At 50.3% G+C, this 15,124-nt stretch overlaps 1 protein-coding gene across 1 annotated transcript in view; it reads left to right on the plus strand.

The window, feature by feature from the left end:
* The window catches only part of LOC309678079 (fer-1-like protein 4), a 40,794-nt gene extending 27,514 nt beyond the window's left edge, over positions 1 to 13,280 (plus strand). The window contains exons 33-45 of the mRNA XM_082491010.1: positions 512 to 618; positions 913 to 1,044; positions 1,768 to 1,878; positions 2,333 to 2,460; positions 2,969 to 3,139; positions 3,932 to 4,086; positions 5,847 to 6,025; positions 7,031 to 7,116; positions 8,089 to 8,187; positions 8,486 to 8,727; positions 10,632 to 10,912; positions 12,392 to 12,492; positions 13,019 to 13,280. Coding sequence (XP_082347136.1) covers positions 512 to 618; positions 913 to 1,044; positions 1,768 to 1,878; positions 2,333 to 2,460; positions 2,969 to 3,139; positions 3,932 to 4,086; positions 5,847 to 6,025; positions 7,031 to 7,116; positions 8,089 to 8,187; positions 8,486 to 8,727; positions 10,632 to 10,912; positions 12,392 to 12,492; positions 13,019 to 13,199 — 1,973 coding nt within the window. The 3' untranslated portion in view covers positions 13,200 to 13,280. The remainder of the gene's footprint in view (positions 1 to 511; positions 619 to 912; positions 1,045 to 1,767; positions 1,879 to 2,332; positions 2,461 to 2,968; positions 3,140 to 3,931; positions 4,087 to 5,846; positions 6,026 to 7,030; positions 7,117 to 8,088; positions 8,188 to 8,485; positions 8,728 to 10,631; positions 10,913 to 12,391; positions 12,493 to 13,018) is intronic.
* Positions 13,281 to 15,124: the final 1,844 nt, after the last annotated feature.

Below are 15,124 nucleotides of genomic sequence, written 5' to 3' on the forward strand. Positions count from 1 at the left end.
TGGGGTCTTTGGGAAATGAGGGAGGGACACACCTTCTCTGTCCTTGGGTTGCTGGTGTTGCAGAGAAAGGTCTAGCTGTGCTCTCTCCGTGCACAGCTGCCTGTGCCCAAAGTGGTAGTTAGACATTCACCCAAACCAGCAGTCCACCGAATAAGCATCCATCCAAAGACGAGGGTTAGCTAACATTTGTGCCTCCCCTGACAGCACCTGTGGGCTGGTCCAGCCACCTTCCTCCATTTGGTCTCTGCCCACTTCCTTCCTAAACAGTGGCCGTGCAGGCAGGCAAATCTGTGCCAATTTTTGTCCCGCTCCACCCGTCCAGCCATGCCTTGTTGGGGAAACCTAAGATGCCATAAGGACACCTGTTACAGACAGCGATAGCTCCAGTTACCCTGATGCAAGTCAAAGCACTGGGTGAAAGTGAAAGCTGTTGCTGAGGTCATTTCATGGACAGAACATGAGATGCTGGGAGAGATCAGAGCATTTTCTAATCTCCTATTGCCATTTCTAGATGGAGGGAATTTAAATGTATCCTCCATTGACATGGAAGCAGAAGATGAGGCAGTAATTGAAGCTGAACCTGATCGACCCAAAAGGAAACTCATCGCCACCCTTCAGGTGATTATTGGGGTAACGGATCTGGCCTTTTCCAACCTGCAGTGTGTGCTGGGCCCCCATTGTTGCTGGGCTTTAAAACAGCTAGTGAGACCTTGGAGCCAAGCTGGGATGTGTGTGCACATCTGAGGATGGACCTGGGGGGATAAGGGAAAACCATAACACCCTGCACTTACTAATACCGGGGTCAGGTAGGACCAGGTGAAATGGTTGAAGCAGGGAAAGGATGGTCTTTCTGACTCTCCTCCCCTTTAAGATGGCAGAAAAAGGCCCAAAATTACTTTCTACTTATTTCAGATCTACAACTCTGAGCTGGAAAATGAGTTTGATAATTTTGAAGACTGGCTGTGTATTTTCCCCCTTCATCGTGGCAAAGCAAACGAGGATGAAGATGGAAACGAGGATGAACATTTTCTGGGGAAGTACAAGGTACTATATCATTTCAATGACATTTTTGCTGCACGTGGTAAAAAATCCTTAGGACAACCTGTATTTCAGAGCGTGCTGACACCAGCAAAGCCTTGGAGAGTGCACGTGTGTGCGAGGTGATGTGAGGCCATGGTGCAGCATGAGCAGGGTACTCTCGGTGCCTGTTGAAGCAATTGTGTTCTGTGGTCTTTTGTTAGTTGATAAATGCACCTGATTTAGATTTTTTTAGCTCTTGCAAGGAGAAAGCATGAAGCATAAAGGACTCTTATTCTGGTTGGGTCCTCTGGGTATGTTCAGCATGCAAAGAATTAGTGAGCTTCACTGGTTTTAAAATTAGTAAAACTTGTTTAAGAGACATCATCCTCCCACCCAGCAGCTCTTGAAGACTCCGAAATATCAACTGCAGAAGTTGATTTAAGAAGGTCCCTAGAAAACCTTTGCTGCCTCCTGCCTTTGGCAGTCCAAAGTGCCTGGAGATGTTCAGATCTTCTGCATTGGCAGTGGTCTGACAGCCTGCAGCCTAACTTGCAAACAGGGACTGCTTGGGCCATCTGGACAGGACAGTGCCTTTGGAAGGGACTGTCCCCATGGGCACAGGGTGTCTGTGGTCTGCATGGAGCAATGACTGATTTTGATGATGGCAGGTGACGCTGGTCTTGGTGGCTCCAATCTGAGATATTCTCTTTTAACATCTAGCTGTTACTTGCAATGTCTTTTCTGCAGGGCTCCTTTTATGTCTACCCCACTGAGGAAGCTGGCATGGAGCCCAAGGTCTCCCAGGGCATTCCAAGGAACAGACCCATCAAGGTTCTTGTAAGAGTTTACATTGTTAAGGTAAGTCTCTGGTGGTGGTGGCAGTAATGCTTGGAGGTCTGTCCGTCCCTATGGACCTCCTGCCATTCTCTGCTTAGTAAATATGAGCAGTGGCACTTGTGAAAAGCTCAATGCTGGCTTGAAGGCTCTGTCAGCCCAGTGGAAGTCAGCTACGTCTTGTCCATGGGGAGCCTTCCATGCTTTGTCACTTCACGAGGTGCTAAAAATCCAGATGGGCATTTCTCGGCTTCTCTCATCTGTCTTGAGACAGTGAGCAAGTAGGTGGGTCCATAGCTGGAGACAATGGTGGCTTGTTGGGTGGGGATTTGTGTGGGAACAAGTGCCTGTTCCACTGCTGGGGCAGCTGCTGGAGGCACCTGACCAGCAGGCTTGGGTGGTCTCGGGCCTGTGCAGCGTTCCTTTTGCAGGTTGCTCTCTGCAACTGATGTATGGCACTACCTCTTGTGTATTCCAGGCTACGAACCTGTCTCCAGCAGACCCCAATGGCAAGGCAGACCCCTATGTGGTGGTGACTGTGGGGCAGGCACAGAAGAACACAAAGGAGCGATACATCCCAAAGCAGCTCAATCCTGTGTTTGGAGAGTATGCAGGAAGTTTTCTTTTAGCAGGTTTAATAGGAATAGTGCAAATCTGGGGCTCAGGCTGTGGCCCAGCATGTGTGGTCTTCTGTTCCTTTCTGCTGGAGAATCTTGTGCTGTAACACAAAGGTCCCAGGCATGTCTCTTGCCTCCGGCTGACACAGGAGCCATAAGTGTTTTGGGTTAGGAGGGAAGCACTCCCAAAGGCTTGATTTGTCAGACAAAGTATCAAGCCAAGCAGCAGCAGAGCATTGGAGAGCTTTTTCCCTAGCTCCAGGACCTCTATCCAAGGGCATGCATTCCTGGAAGAGTAACTCCTTTGTTTGAATCTGCACACCGAAAACTGCGTGCACTGAAAACTGCACACGCTGAATGTGTGGAGAACCAAACTCTTTGAGAGGTCTTTGAGTTGTCAAATACAGTTCTTAAATGTGTAGGATGATCAAAGAAGAGTATGTGTTTCCTTTCCATCCTCTTTGCTAACTGCACTCTCCCTGTCTGCTTCTATCCAGAGTTGTGGAGCTGACAGTCTCTTTTCCTGTGGAATCAGAACTCACGGTAGCAATATTCGACCATGATTTGGTTGGATCTGATGATCTGATTGGGGAGACCAAGATTGACTTGGAGAATCGATTCTACAGCAAGCATAGGGCCAACTGTGGAGTGGCCTCTCAGTACGATGTGTAGGTACTGCTGTGATACATTAGGGCCATGAGATGCATTCTTCTTGCCTACTGTTTGGGTGGGTAACGGAGCACTTTCAGTTCTGCAGGGCGGAGCTGGCATCCACAGTATTCTTTGAGCAGGTGCCCCACAGGTTCACTACAAGTTACATGGGTAACTCCATCTCCTTTAGACTCTTACCGCCTTCCTGTGGTAGCTCTAATTCCTACCATGGACTAATATATTTTGCATATAGTAGCAAAAAATTATTTAATGCTTTCATATTGGTGTTGTGTGAGAAAAGCACTTGCTTGACATTGATGTGATTTTGACCTCTTTCAGAAAGTGGGGAGGTTTCTGTGGCAGTAACTAGTTTTGTGAGCAGCAAGACTCATGACATCTCTTTTCTTTTGGCCTCCTTCAGTATGGATTCTCCGATATCTTTGGCCATTTTTCTCTTAACTTCGCTTCTCCTACTCCGCTATTGGAGAACTAGCTGTGGGCATGGAGTTGAGTCCCCAGCACTGCTGAAACCTCTCTCCCACTTAGGAGTTGCAGCTGGAATTGCTCCTGTTGCTGCTCTGAAGCTAATGGTTCTGTGAGGTGCAAGCCTGGCTTGTTTTGGGGGAGGAGAGCTTCCAAAGCTTTTAACTTAGTAAGCTTTTGTGTGCCTGTGGTGTTCCCAGTGAAAATCTAGCAGGGATCTGGTGGCATAGCCTCTACTGTAGGGAAGGCAGGACGTTTCACAGCCTAGGAAAAAAAACTGTTGTGTCTAAGCTGAAGATGTTCTCAATGTTCTCCCTTCTATGCAGAGACGGCTACAACATGTGGCGAGATGCTTTCAAGCCCACACAGATCTTGGATAGTTTATGCAAGAAAAACTCACTCCCTGCAGCAGAGTACAGACGGGAGGAGGTCAAAGTGGACAATAAAATATTCAAGGTCCCTCCAGAGGCTTTTCCTGAAGGTACAGAGAGCTTGGAGAACAATGACTGCTCCCTTAAACAGCTGCCTGTGCTCAGTAGTGCGTGTGCTGGAGAGGTCTGGGAACCCACCAGCCTCTCTTCCCTGGAGCGTCCAGGCTGGCTGCCCCCACTCTGTGCCCTGCATGGTCTAGCTTTCTGGGTCACCATGGGGAGCATCCTTGGTGCTCAGTGGCCTGGTTTCAGAGGATGGAAGCGTTACACTGGGAGAAGATGTGATCCAGGCCATTAGGTCCCAAAGTGGCTTCCCAGGCAGTGGGTGGAGCAAAGTAAACCCACGTGCACACAGTGATGTGCATGGAAGTTTGATGGCTCGTGCAGCCACAGAAAGGTGTAGCTTATTCTGGTGGCTGACACCGGCACAAAGCTGTACATCCATCTACTTGTGACCACCATCCGCAAGATACTGGTATACTTTTTTTTGGGGGGGTGGGGTGGGTGCTTTTTCAGTCTCCTTTCCTGTTTTTAGATGGCTTTGTCCTTCAGGGATGCTGTCTGCTTCTGGTGGTTTTGGGTGACACCTCACTGCTTCTCACTACTGCTGATTTCCTTCTTGTGGGCAGCTTCTGCTTCCCCTTTGCTGTTTTTCTTTCCCCCTTCACTGGCATTACAAACCCTGTGCCAGGGCCACAAATGTCCAAGAACACAGAAACCTTTTATGCCCTCTGCCAGCAGTGATGGAGAACTTCCATGAGCACAGGCCTGTCCCTGCCGTGCACATTTGGTCCAGTGGCCAACACCTGTGCAATCAAATCCAGCCTGGAGGAAAGGATGGAGCAGATGAGGCCCACTTGTGGATGGCTGGGTTCTGCAAGGCAATGCTATGTAGCCTGTAGGAAGGATGATCCCTGTGCCTGACCTGCCCAGAGAGGGGGGACCTCCATGTACGGCCAACTTTACCTTTTGCTCATTTCAGTGCTGCTGTTCCTCAGCTTTCTGCTGGCCTGTATGGCTTATGTCACGAAGAGGAAAGAAATCCTGCTCAGAAGAGGGCAAGGAGCCTCCAAAAGCCCCTTTCCCCTTTTCTCAGGTCACTGGGTAGCTGGGAAGGGAGAAGTAAAGTGTTTTCCTAGTGTTCCCCTGAAAGCTGGCTGCAGTTGGTGCCCCGTGAACCTCTGCTGTGCTCAGGGACTGCTGGGGATGGTTTAGGTCTCAGATGGATCTCCAAAGATGCTGCCTATAAACCCAGGGGTGTGTGGGTCATTGTGTCCTCACCTGTTGGTTCCCACTTTTCTCCCCCAATGGCAGGATTTGGTCTTGAATGACCATTTGGCTTCACTGTGCCAAATGAGTCAATTAATGGATTTAATGAGTTAATTAATGGAAACCACAGCTATGTGTCACTGCCAAGTGACAAGTGGTGCTTTCCTGGAGCATTTCTAGGGCAAAACCTCTCATCCATGGGTCTGTTGGCACTACCACAGAGACATGGGGACTTAAACTGCCCCAGAGGGTCACATCCTCCGTGGTGTCCCCTGGATCTTTTGCCCAGGGCCATAGTAAATTCTTTTTTCCCCTTTTCCTTTTATTTCTCTTAGATTGTTTGTCTTCCTGCCTACAGTTTTCCTCATCATTCATTCCCTTCATCCTCACCCTCCTGCTTCTCCACATTTTGTTTTTCTGGGGAGGTGCTTGTCTGCCCAGGCCATCACCTTTCCTTGCTTGTCCCTGTGACTAACATCCTGATGTGGCTCTTGCTGGCCAGATGCCTTCATCTTCTGTGCCTGGCTGTGTCCTACTGCAGAAGCGTCTGAGAGGAACAAGAAAGGAGTGGCAGATGAGAACTGGTCAGTGGATGATGAACATAAGGCTTTGTACGTCCTGCAGCACTGGGAAGAGATGCCGGGATATGGATACAAGCTGGTACCAGAGCATGTGGAGATCCGGTCCCTGTACAACCCGGAGAACCCTGGGCTTGTGCAGGTGAGATGTATTTCCTTGCCCAGCCTAGACATTGCCCTGGGGAAGGACCTTCAGGACAGCTGGTTCCCAGCCCCGTGGCTGGTCCCCTGTTATCCTTTTGTCTCCTCATCATGGCATGAATTCCATGCATTGCCCCTCCTGGGTGGGCAACTGGAGGTCTGTCTGTGGATGGCTGGCCCTGCTGTGAAGTGAGGACTGTTGGTCTTGGGTGGCCTTTGCTCAGGTACACCCTCTGACCTCTCACAGTGCTTCTGAACACCCTTTCCTCAAGGGACCTCTGTCCATTGATGTGGTCACAACGCTGGTGGCCCAGAATCCTTCTTGTGTCCTCAAGCCACATGGCACTGTTCTGATGAGGATGCTGTGTGGGTGGCAAGTGACCCACTCTGCCTTCTGAGCCCTGCCACCATGCACCATGTTGGGTAGTAGTGTCCTTGCCTATCCCTGCCTCTTCCTCTTCTTTGTCCTCTAACAGCACTGCTTTCCTCCCCTGCAAGAGCCCCATTCTGCGCCCTTGGCTTCTCCCTGGGGCACGACTTAACTGCTGGATGGAGGAGAAACGTTCCTCCTCAGTTTTACACAGTGCAGTGATCTGAGCTTAACCATTTCAATGTCCTACACTGAACATCTCCTATTTCTTCGGGTACAGGAGGTCTGTAACAAAGCAGAGCTCTGCAGTCACTCTGGCTTTGGTCAGCATTAGAAATGCACGTGGGTCAGACCCATCATTTTTTAGTTTTCTTGGTTATGCTGAAGTGTTACATCATCATATGCTGCTTGTTAAGACAGAGGGACACATTTGTCTGGGAAATAAGCAATTTTTGATAGTTTTATTTTTTTCTGTATCTAAAATCCAGTCACACATCACTATGAAGTGCTGGGGATGGAGAGAGCCAAGCAGTGGCTTTCTGGAGAGAGCTTTCCTTGCAGGACCAAGCCCTTGCTCCTTGAAGAGCTAAAGGGTGGTCTGTCTTTTGAAGTCTCTCTGCTGTTTTCTCTCATCAGGGCTCCTTGCACATGTGGATTGACATGTTTCCAAATGACATTCCTGCACCGCCGCCTGTCAATATCAAGCCACGACTGCCCGTCAGGTAGCACCCGTGGGAGCAGGGCTGGGGCTGGTGAGCCTGCATGGAGGGTTACTGTCCCTTGTCATGCCTGGCGGGATGTGCCGCGGAGTCCTTGCTCAGGCTGACGGTCTGTGCTAGCCTGGCACGCATCCCTCCTCTCTGCTTCAGCTCTGGCCATGGGATGGTCTTTTGGGTGTATCAGCATGGGGCATAAGTGCTTCAGCTGCACAAGTGTTTGTGAAGGGCAGGGTTAATCTCTTTAAGGCTGGATGTGAAGGTGATAGAAACCCAAGTCAGAGCTACTCATTTAGCTCTATTTTGGCTAGTGGACAGATGTCCTCTGGGTCCTTAGAGAAGTGAAGCTGAAGGAGATCATCTGTTTTCAATGAGCTAATGGGGCTATTGAAATGGAGGGTCTGGATTCTTCTCAGAGGCGCACATGAAAGGACAAGAGATAATGGACACAAGTTGCAGCAAAGGAAACTCCAACTGAATATAAGGAAAATATTTTCCCAATTAGTGACCCTCATTGGGTCCTGGGTTAGGGATGGAGTGACCCAGAGAAGTGCTGGGATATCCATCCTTAGAGATGTTAAAAAATCATGCAGACAAGACCCTGAGTGATCTGACCTATGAAGAAGTTAGAGCAAGAGGTTGGAGCAGAGACTGTGAAGGTCCCTTCCTGCCTAAGCCTTTCTGTGCACCTGTGGCTAAGTGGTGCTGGGGGTGTTTCCCATGCACCAGAGATTTTCTCTGCAAAAGCTGCCTGTTTTGACTGTGGGTGTTTTTCTTGTGGGGCTGTAGCCCCCCAGGAAGGGCTTTGTGCCTGGCAGCAAGACTGCTGGGCTGTGCTTGGCCGGAGGAGCCCTGGCAGGAGACCACAATGCTAGGAGGGTTCAAGTCCTGCTGCTCTGCCCATGTGGGCTTGAACCGCCCTCCCAGGCACCAGGGGTGAGAGCATGTGTCTCACTCACCCTTGTGTCCTTCCCACAGCTATGAGCTGCGTGTTATTATCTGGAACACAGATGACGTAATCCTTGATGATGTCAACCCAGTAACGGGAGAGCCTTCCAGTGACATCTACGTGAAAAGGTCTGATGGGAGCCAGAGGGAGGCCAGAGCCTGACTGTCCTGTTCTCTGCCCTGCCCCACACCCTCAGTGCCTCCTCTGAATCTCTGCTACCCCCTGCCTCAGCACGAGGTGCCCCACTCCAGTCCCCTGCGTAGACTTCTGTACCACCAAAGGCGTTGGTCTGGTTTGGATCTTTGACTCTTCCTTTCCTGCTACCTTGTGGGGTTCAGCCGCTCCATCCTTCTGCTCTGCCTTTGGGGTTGGCTGACAGGGGGTAGGAGTTTCTTTTGAAACTGAGTTTCTGAGTTTCTCCTGCAGCTGGATAAAGGGTCTTGACCATGACAAGCAGGAGACGGATGTTCACTTTAACTCCTTGACCGGGGAGGGCAATTTCAACTGGAGGTTCATCTTCCGCTTCAACTATCTTCCGACTGAGAAGGAGATCACCTACAAGAAGAAGGACTCTGTCTTCTCCGTGGAGGAATCAGAGTTTCGGGAACCGGCTGTTCTGGTCCTCCAGGTCTGGGATTACGACAGGATTTCAGCTAATGACTTTCTAGGTATGGTGTGACCTGCTGGAAGTGGGGTGACCTGTCCCTCACCTTGCTGGAGTGTTATGGCGTTTCTCCTGGGGCCCAGCTCTCTGAGAAGGGACACCAGGAGTATCAGATCAAGTTCTTCAGCTCAGCAGTCACCTGGGCTGGTTTTTCACATGTGAGTTATAGGCAGAGCCTGGAGATACACACCTCTCCTACACAGACACATTGAGCTTGCATGCTTGTCCCAGGGCCTTGCTGTCCTTTTTTAGGGACTGTCACACCACAAGACTTCCAAGTTCTGCTTCCTCACAACCTTTCTGATAAACTTGCTCATTTTCCCCTGCTCTCATTTAGATCTGCAGATCCCAAAGACTTGGCCACAGTGCAGTTTTCCCAGGAGCTTATGTTGTAGGCACAGGGATTGGCAACCTTTGTGAGACCATTTGCACTTGAGTTGTAGCATCCCATTGCTGGGGGCTCAGAGCTCCCAGTTACTTCCCAGTAACCAGATGTGGTAAGCTGGGCATGCAGCAGGGCCTGGCGGTGAAGCCGGGCTAGTGGTGATTCAGCCCACGCTATGCTAGCACAAACACTGCTGCTTCTCCCCTGCTTCTGCTGTCATCCTCATGTTTGTAACCCTCTGTTCAGTTGTACCTCCCTTCTTCAAACTTTGGCCTCCCCATTAAAAAGCAGCCCCTGCTGCCTCTTGGGCAAGATAAAGCTGTCTTGGTTCATCAGTCCTCCATGCTGTATTTAAAAGGCTTTGCCTCCGTGAGGCACTTCCAATGGTGATTGGTTCAGCCATGCTACTCAGGCACTGAAGAAAGTGTTAGGCAGCAATCCCAATGATTCCTGGCATGTACAATCTCAGAAACTTCTAGGCAGGAAGGGGCTTCTGCAGTCTTTATTGCAACCTCCTGCTCCAAGCAGGGCTAGATGCAACGTAGATCAGGTTGCTCAGGGCCTTGTCTCAGTGAGTTTTGAGATTCTCCAAGGTTGGAGATCCCAGTACCCTTCTGGACCCCTTTTCCTGACTGTACTATTCTCATAATTCTCATTTTTTTTTTTACTTGTAGCAGCTTGTGTCTATTGCCTTACGTGCTTTCAGCATCCGCTTCTGAGAAGAGTCTAGCTACATCTGCTCTATAGCTTCCTTTAAGCTGTGAGAGATGCAGTAAGATCTCTCCCTTGACCTCTCTTCTCTGGGCTGAACATGCATGGGTCTCTCAACCCATCCTGTCATGGCACATACTCTAGCCTTGACCATCTCAACCACTGGACTCTCTCTAGTTAGTTCACACCTTTTTTTGCGTTGGGGCCCCAAAACTGGGCACTGTATCCAGATGCAGTCTCGCCAGAGCTGAGCAGAGGAGAACATTCACATCCCTTGGTTGCTGGCTATGCTTTTGCCAATACAGACCAGTACATAAGACTGATTTGTTGCAAGGACTCAGTGCCAAAGTGGGACAGGAGCTCCTTCCAAGAACAGGGGCTCAAGGCCAAGCAGGGAAATGAACTGAGGCTGTTTCAGATGTAAGACAGACCTGAAACCTTTAAAGAATTTCTCAGATTTTATAATTTTTTTATTGACATTTGCAGGAATGAGAGGGGAAGAGGAGCTTGGACACGTGAGGAGAGCAGGGTGGGACATGGTAAAGGAGTGAAAATAACCCACTGTACCGCATGCAAACCAAACTGGCCACGCCAGAGGCAAGATCTGTGGCTTCTGCTGCGTAGTCTCTAACTCTCAGGCTAATCCTTTCTTATGCTGACCTTCAGGTTCTCCACCTGTAAATGTGCAGGGCTCTGCAGCAGCTGGGACATACTCGTGGTGGTGGGAGTGTGTCTGAGGCAAAAAGCCAAAATGGTGTGTGGAGATGACCTCAGGATTTCACCATGAGCTCTTCTCTTCACTGTGCCTGCAGGCTCCATCGAGCTGAAGCTGCATGACATGGTGCGGGCGGCCAAGAGCTCAGAGCATTGCACTATCAAGATGGCCAAGGAGAATGCAACACCTCGCTTCTCCATCTTCCGAAACAAGCGCATGAGGGGCTGGTGGCCCTTCATCAAACTCAAAGAACGTGAAGACGAGGAGAGAGAGGAGAGGGAGGACAAGCAGAAGAAGAAGAAAAAGAAGTGGAGCAGCTCAGTCAAACCAGAGGATGCGGAGTTCACAGACCCCAGTGGGAACAAGTACCTCCTGACGGTAAGGCAGGATACTGGCACAGGTGAGCAGAGAGCCAGTGTTTTGCCTCTGCCTTGACATGGCAACCAGGCCTGCATGGACATGAACCTACGGAGGCAGCAATGACACAGCTGCCCAGGACTTTGTCCAAGGTCCTGGAGATGTCCCGTCTGCAAATCCAGCACTTCATCTTCCCAGAAGTGCCAGCTGCGGTGGCATGCAGGGGGTGTCCAACCTCTGAGCTTCCTATAGAGCAGTGCTCAGTGAAGGGACCAAAGCAAGAGACACATGGCTCCCCATCAACGAGACAGGACAGCAGCAAAACTTGTCCTAGGGTCTCTGTCTACCCCAGTCAGGCAGGTGCCGACTCTCCCAGGGCAGACTCGCTGCTGCCGGCCCTGCTAGGGCACCATTGTTTGTCCCCACGGGTGAGTTTTTGTCAGTGCCAGTGTGGGAGGCTGCAGACAAATCCAGATAGCTGGAAAGTACATTACGATACCTTGTCTTGTCTGCAAAACAGTAAGTTTCTGTCCAGGCCACAGTTTCAGCTGGCTGCTGAAGTGAGAGGCTCTGTAGAATCATAGAATCATAGAATCAGTGAGGTTGGAAGGGACCTTTAAGATCATCAAGTCCAACCATTAACCTACCCTGATAAAAACACCACCACTCCTAAACCATGTCCCTAAGCACCTCATCTACCCTTTTCTTAAACACCTCCATGGATCGTGAATCCACCACCTCTCTGGGCAGCTTATTCCAATGTTTAATAACCCTTTCAGTGAAAAAATGCTTCCTAATATCCAATCTAAACCTGCCCTGACATAACTTCAACCCATTTCCTTTAGTCCTATCACTTGTCGCCAGGGAGAAGAGGTCAGCTCCCATCTCTCTAAAACCTCCTTTCAGGTAGTTGTAGAGGGTGATAAGGTCTCCCCTCAGCCTCCTCTTCTCCAGGCTAAACAACCCCAGATCCCTCAGTCGTTCCTCATAAGGTTTGTCCTCCAGACCCTTCACCAGCTTTGTAGCCCTTCTCTGGACACGCTCCAACACCTCAATGTCCTTCTTGTAGTGAGGGGCCCAAAACTGAACACAGTACTCGAGGTGAGGCCTCACCAGTGCCGAGTACAGGGGGATGATTACTTCCCTAGTCCGGCTCACCACACTATTCCTGATGCAGGCCAGGATGGTGTTGGCCTTCTTGGCTGCCTGGGCACACTGCTGGCTCATGCTCAGCCGGCTGTCCACCAACACCCCCAGGTCCTTTTCTGCCAGGCAACTTTCGAGCCACTCCGCCCCCAGTCTGTAGCGCTGCATGGGGTTGTTGTGACCCAAGTGCAGGACCCGACACTGTAGCTCGTGCCTGGAGGGAAAAGTTAACTGCTCTGAGCATCTGTAAGTGGGGCTGGGAGAAAAATACTCAGTCCTGGCAGGGCGTGTGGTCAGCAGGCTGGTCTGCGAAGCAGCATGTGCGGCTGTGGCTCAGATGTGTTCCCCCTCCAGGGTAAGGTGGAAGCGGAGTTCCAGCTGCTGACCGTGGAGGAGGCTGAGAAAAGTCCTGTTGGTTTGGGCCGAAAAGAGCCTGAACCTCTGGAAAAGCCCAAGTGAGTATCTGTACCTTTAACGTGGATGGACAGTGCTGTGTTTTCAGCCACTGTTTGCCTGGGGACAGGGATCATCTGCTTGTCAGGAAGCTGAGAGCAATCAGTGAGGGCCTGCGTGGTGGGGTCTGCAGGACTGGGGCTGCCAGGGCTTCCCAGAGCTCAGGTGGATCCAGCAGGACTTGTGGCTGCAGCATCTGGGCCAGGGCTGTTCTTGGTGAGGTGCTCAAGGCAGCTATGCCGTGATATTTCTTGTACAAAAAGGGCAGCTCTGGTTTAACCATGTGAACGCACCCGTTAGCCGCATGGGTGCAGAACAGCTCTGCAGGGGCTGTCCTGAGGCTCAGATCCTGTTGTCCCCAGGGCTTTCCCAGGCACTGTAGTTGTTGCAGCCCCTAGGGTGATCCTGTGTGGAAGCAGCAGGAAGAACTGGCAACCCACGAGGGTGCCAGGTCATCAAAGCAGAGGGGACAACGTGCTGCTCTGTGGATGGAACCTGTGCTTATCTGTTCTTTCCTTCCTGTTCCAGCCGGCCAAAAACTTCTTTCAACTGGTTTGTGAATCCCGTGAAGACCTTTGTGTTCTTTATCTGGAAGCGGTACAAGAAATACATAATTGTGCTGTTCATTGTCACTGTTCTGGCCATCTTCCTGGTTCTTTTGATCTACACTATGCCTGGATACATCAGCGAGAAGATCATCAATGGATAAATGCTTTCCAGCACAGGACTACTGAAAGACAGGGGTGATTGCAGGAATTCAGGCTGGACCAGAAAGTTTAAGGAAACCCTGCAGGTGCAGAGGCAACCTTCAGAGTCAGAGACTTGCAGAAGTGGCCTCTCTTTGGGGAGTCACATTTCATGCTAAGTACCCATGAGATGCTAAGAAACCAAGTAACCAACCTACTAAATAAGGCAAGCTCCTTGAAGGACAGTTACAGCTTTGGGGGAAAAAAAAAAATATTGGTGTGACTGGGAGGGTGGGAAAACGGGTTCTGCTGGGGCTGTCCCCACAGACATGGCAGCTGGGAACAGCTCTTGCCATTGAGAGTGATTCTGGCAGAGATGGGGACATACGGAGCCATCCATGCCCCAGCTTGACAGCACTTGGCACTTCCCAGGCCTTTGTCTGAAGAGTTCAAAACACGTTGTACAGGGGGAAGGCAGGTCTGGTGTACGGTCCTGGCAGAGGTAGGACCTGGAAGACCTTTGAATGGGGCTCACTAGGGAGAAGGATGACAGAACCATGGAAGCCGTGAGCTTCCTGCCATGGCAAGAGCACAGGAACAGCTCCTGGAGTTGGAGTCGGCTCTGGATGTGGTAGCACTCCCCAGGACACAGACTTTCTGGTTGTCACTCCTTACAAGCTGCTTAACAGCCTCTTCTGCGTCTGCTGGGTTGGATCCGGGCTTGCTTCAAACTTCATTTTGGCTCTTCATTTCCATAGGAATAAAAGCTCCTTGGCTGCTCTCTCTAACGCTGCTTGTGTTTTGTAGCAGCTTTCTGGGGCCAGGGACCAGCCTGCTGCAGGCAGTCCTTGATGGTGCCCCTTTGCCCTTCCTCCCGGATTGCACAGCGCTGGAACATCAGCATAGAGTTGTCAGCATGAATCAGTATTGTGGTGTTGGGCTGACATAAATTAAATGAGACTTGTTCTCAGCACGGTCTGTGGTGCCCCAGGGTTCCTGTCTTCTTCCCAGACAAGCCCTGACATGGTCTGATCTCAAGTGGAGGTGTTTCACCCCGAGTTTTGACAGGACAGATGCCTTCTGAGGGGTCTCATTCTGGTGCAGGAGATGATGCTCAGAGGGACTGTTGCATTTCCAAAGAAATTAACTGACAATGGGTTTTTATAGTCAAGATGACTGCCTGATTGTCCTTTGAATGGGGCAGGAATAAAGTTTTGGGGAGAAGAATAGCTGGGCGGATCCAGGCAGGCAGGTAAGGAGCAGGTCTTGTGTTAAAGGGATAAGTAATTTGGCAGAAAATACCCCCCCCCCCCCTTGCATTCCACTCTGTCCTCAAATATCAGAGGGGCTGGGGGCGGCTGGGCTTAGATTCCGAGTGATGCCTAATTCGCTGTTAGAAGTCCGGTCGCGTTCAATATGTATATTGAACGACCGTGATTACAGATGCACTAGTAACACCATACACAATTCCATCTAGCAGTGTTCCATGAACCAGCACGGCCACACTTGAGGAGTTTGGTCACGTTCACTAAGAACTCGTGGCTACATTAATGAAAATTGTAGTTTATCGAAGCAACAGATGCACAAGTTCTTTTGGGTTGCCGGTGATAAAGTTACTGTCTGCAAAGCACGTGCAAATACGTGCAAAAATGTAGCCTGGCTACAAACGCGTTAAGTTATTAAGCAACCCTATAGAGATTTCTAAGTTTCCTGGGGAAACACTCAATATAACCAAGTATTTGAGTCTTACCCGCAGGTGTCCTTATGGGGGGATAAGAGAGGCTCAGCCCGTTCACTGACCACCCCTGACTGCTGGGATCAGTCATGATGGCATCTTCCCTGACATTCCTCCTCTCTTAAGCTATTTTTATACTATTTTTTACCTTTCAGGTGGAGCTTGAGGGACTCTAGTCATACATACTTTTGTTATGATCGGTGTAAAATTTTC

Source organism: Vanellus vanellus (assembly GCF_965231255.1).
Source record: "Vanellus vanellus genome assembly, chromosome: 15".
Taxonomy (NCBI): domain Eukaryota; kingdom Metazoa; phylum Chordata; class Aves; order Charadriiformes; family Charadriidae; genus Vanellus; species Vanellus vanellus.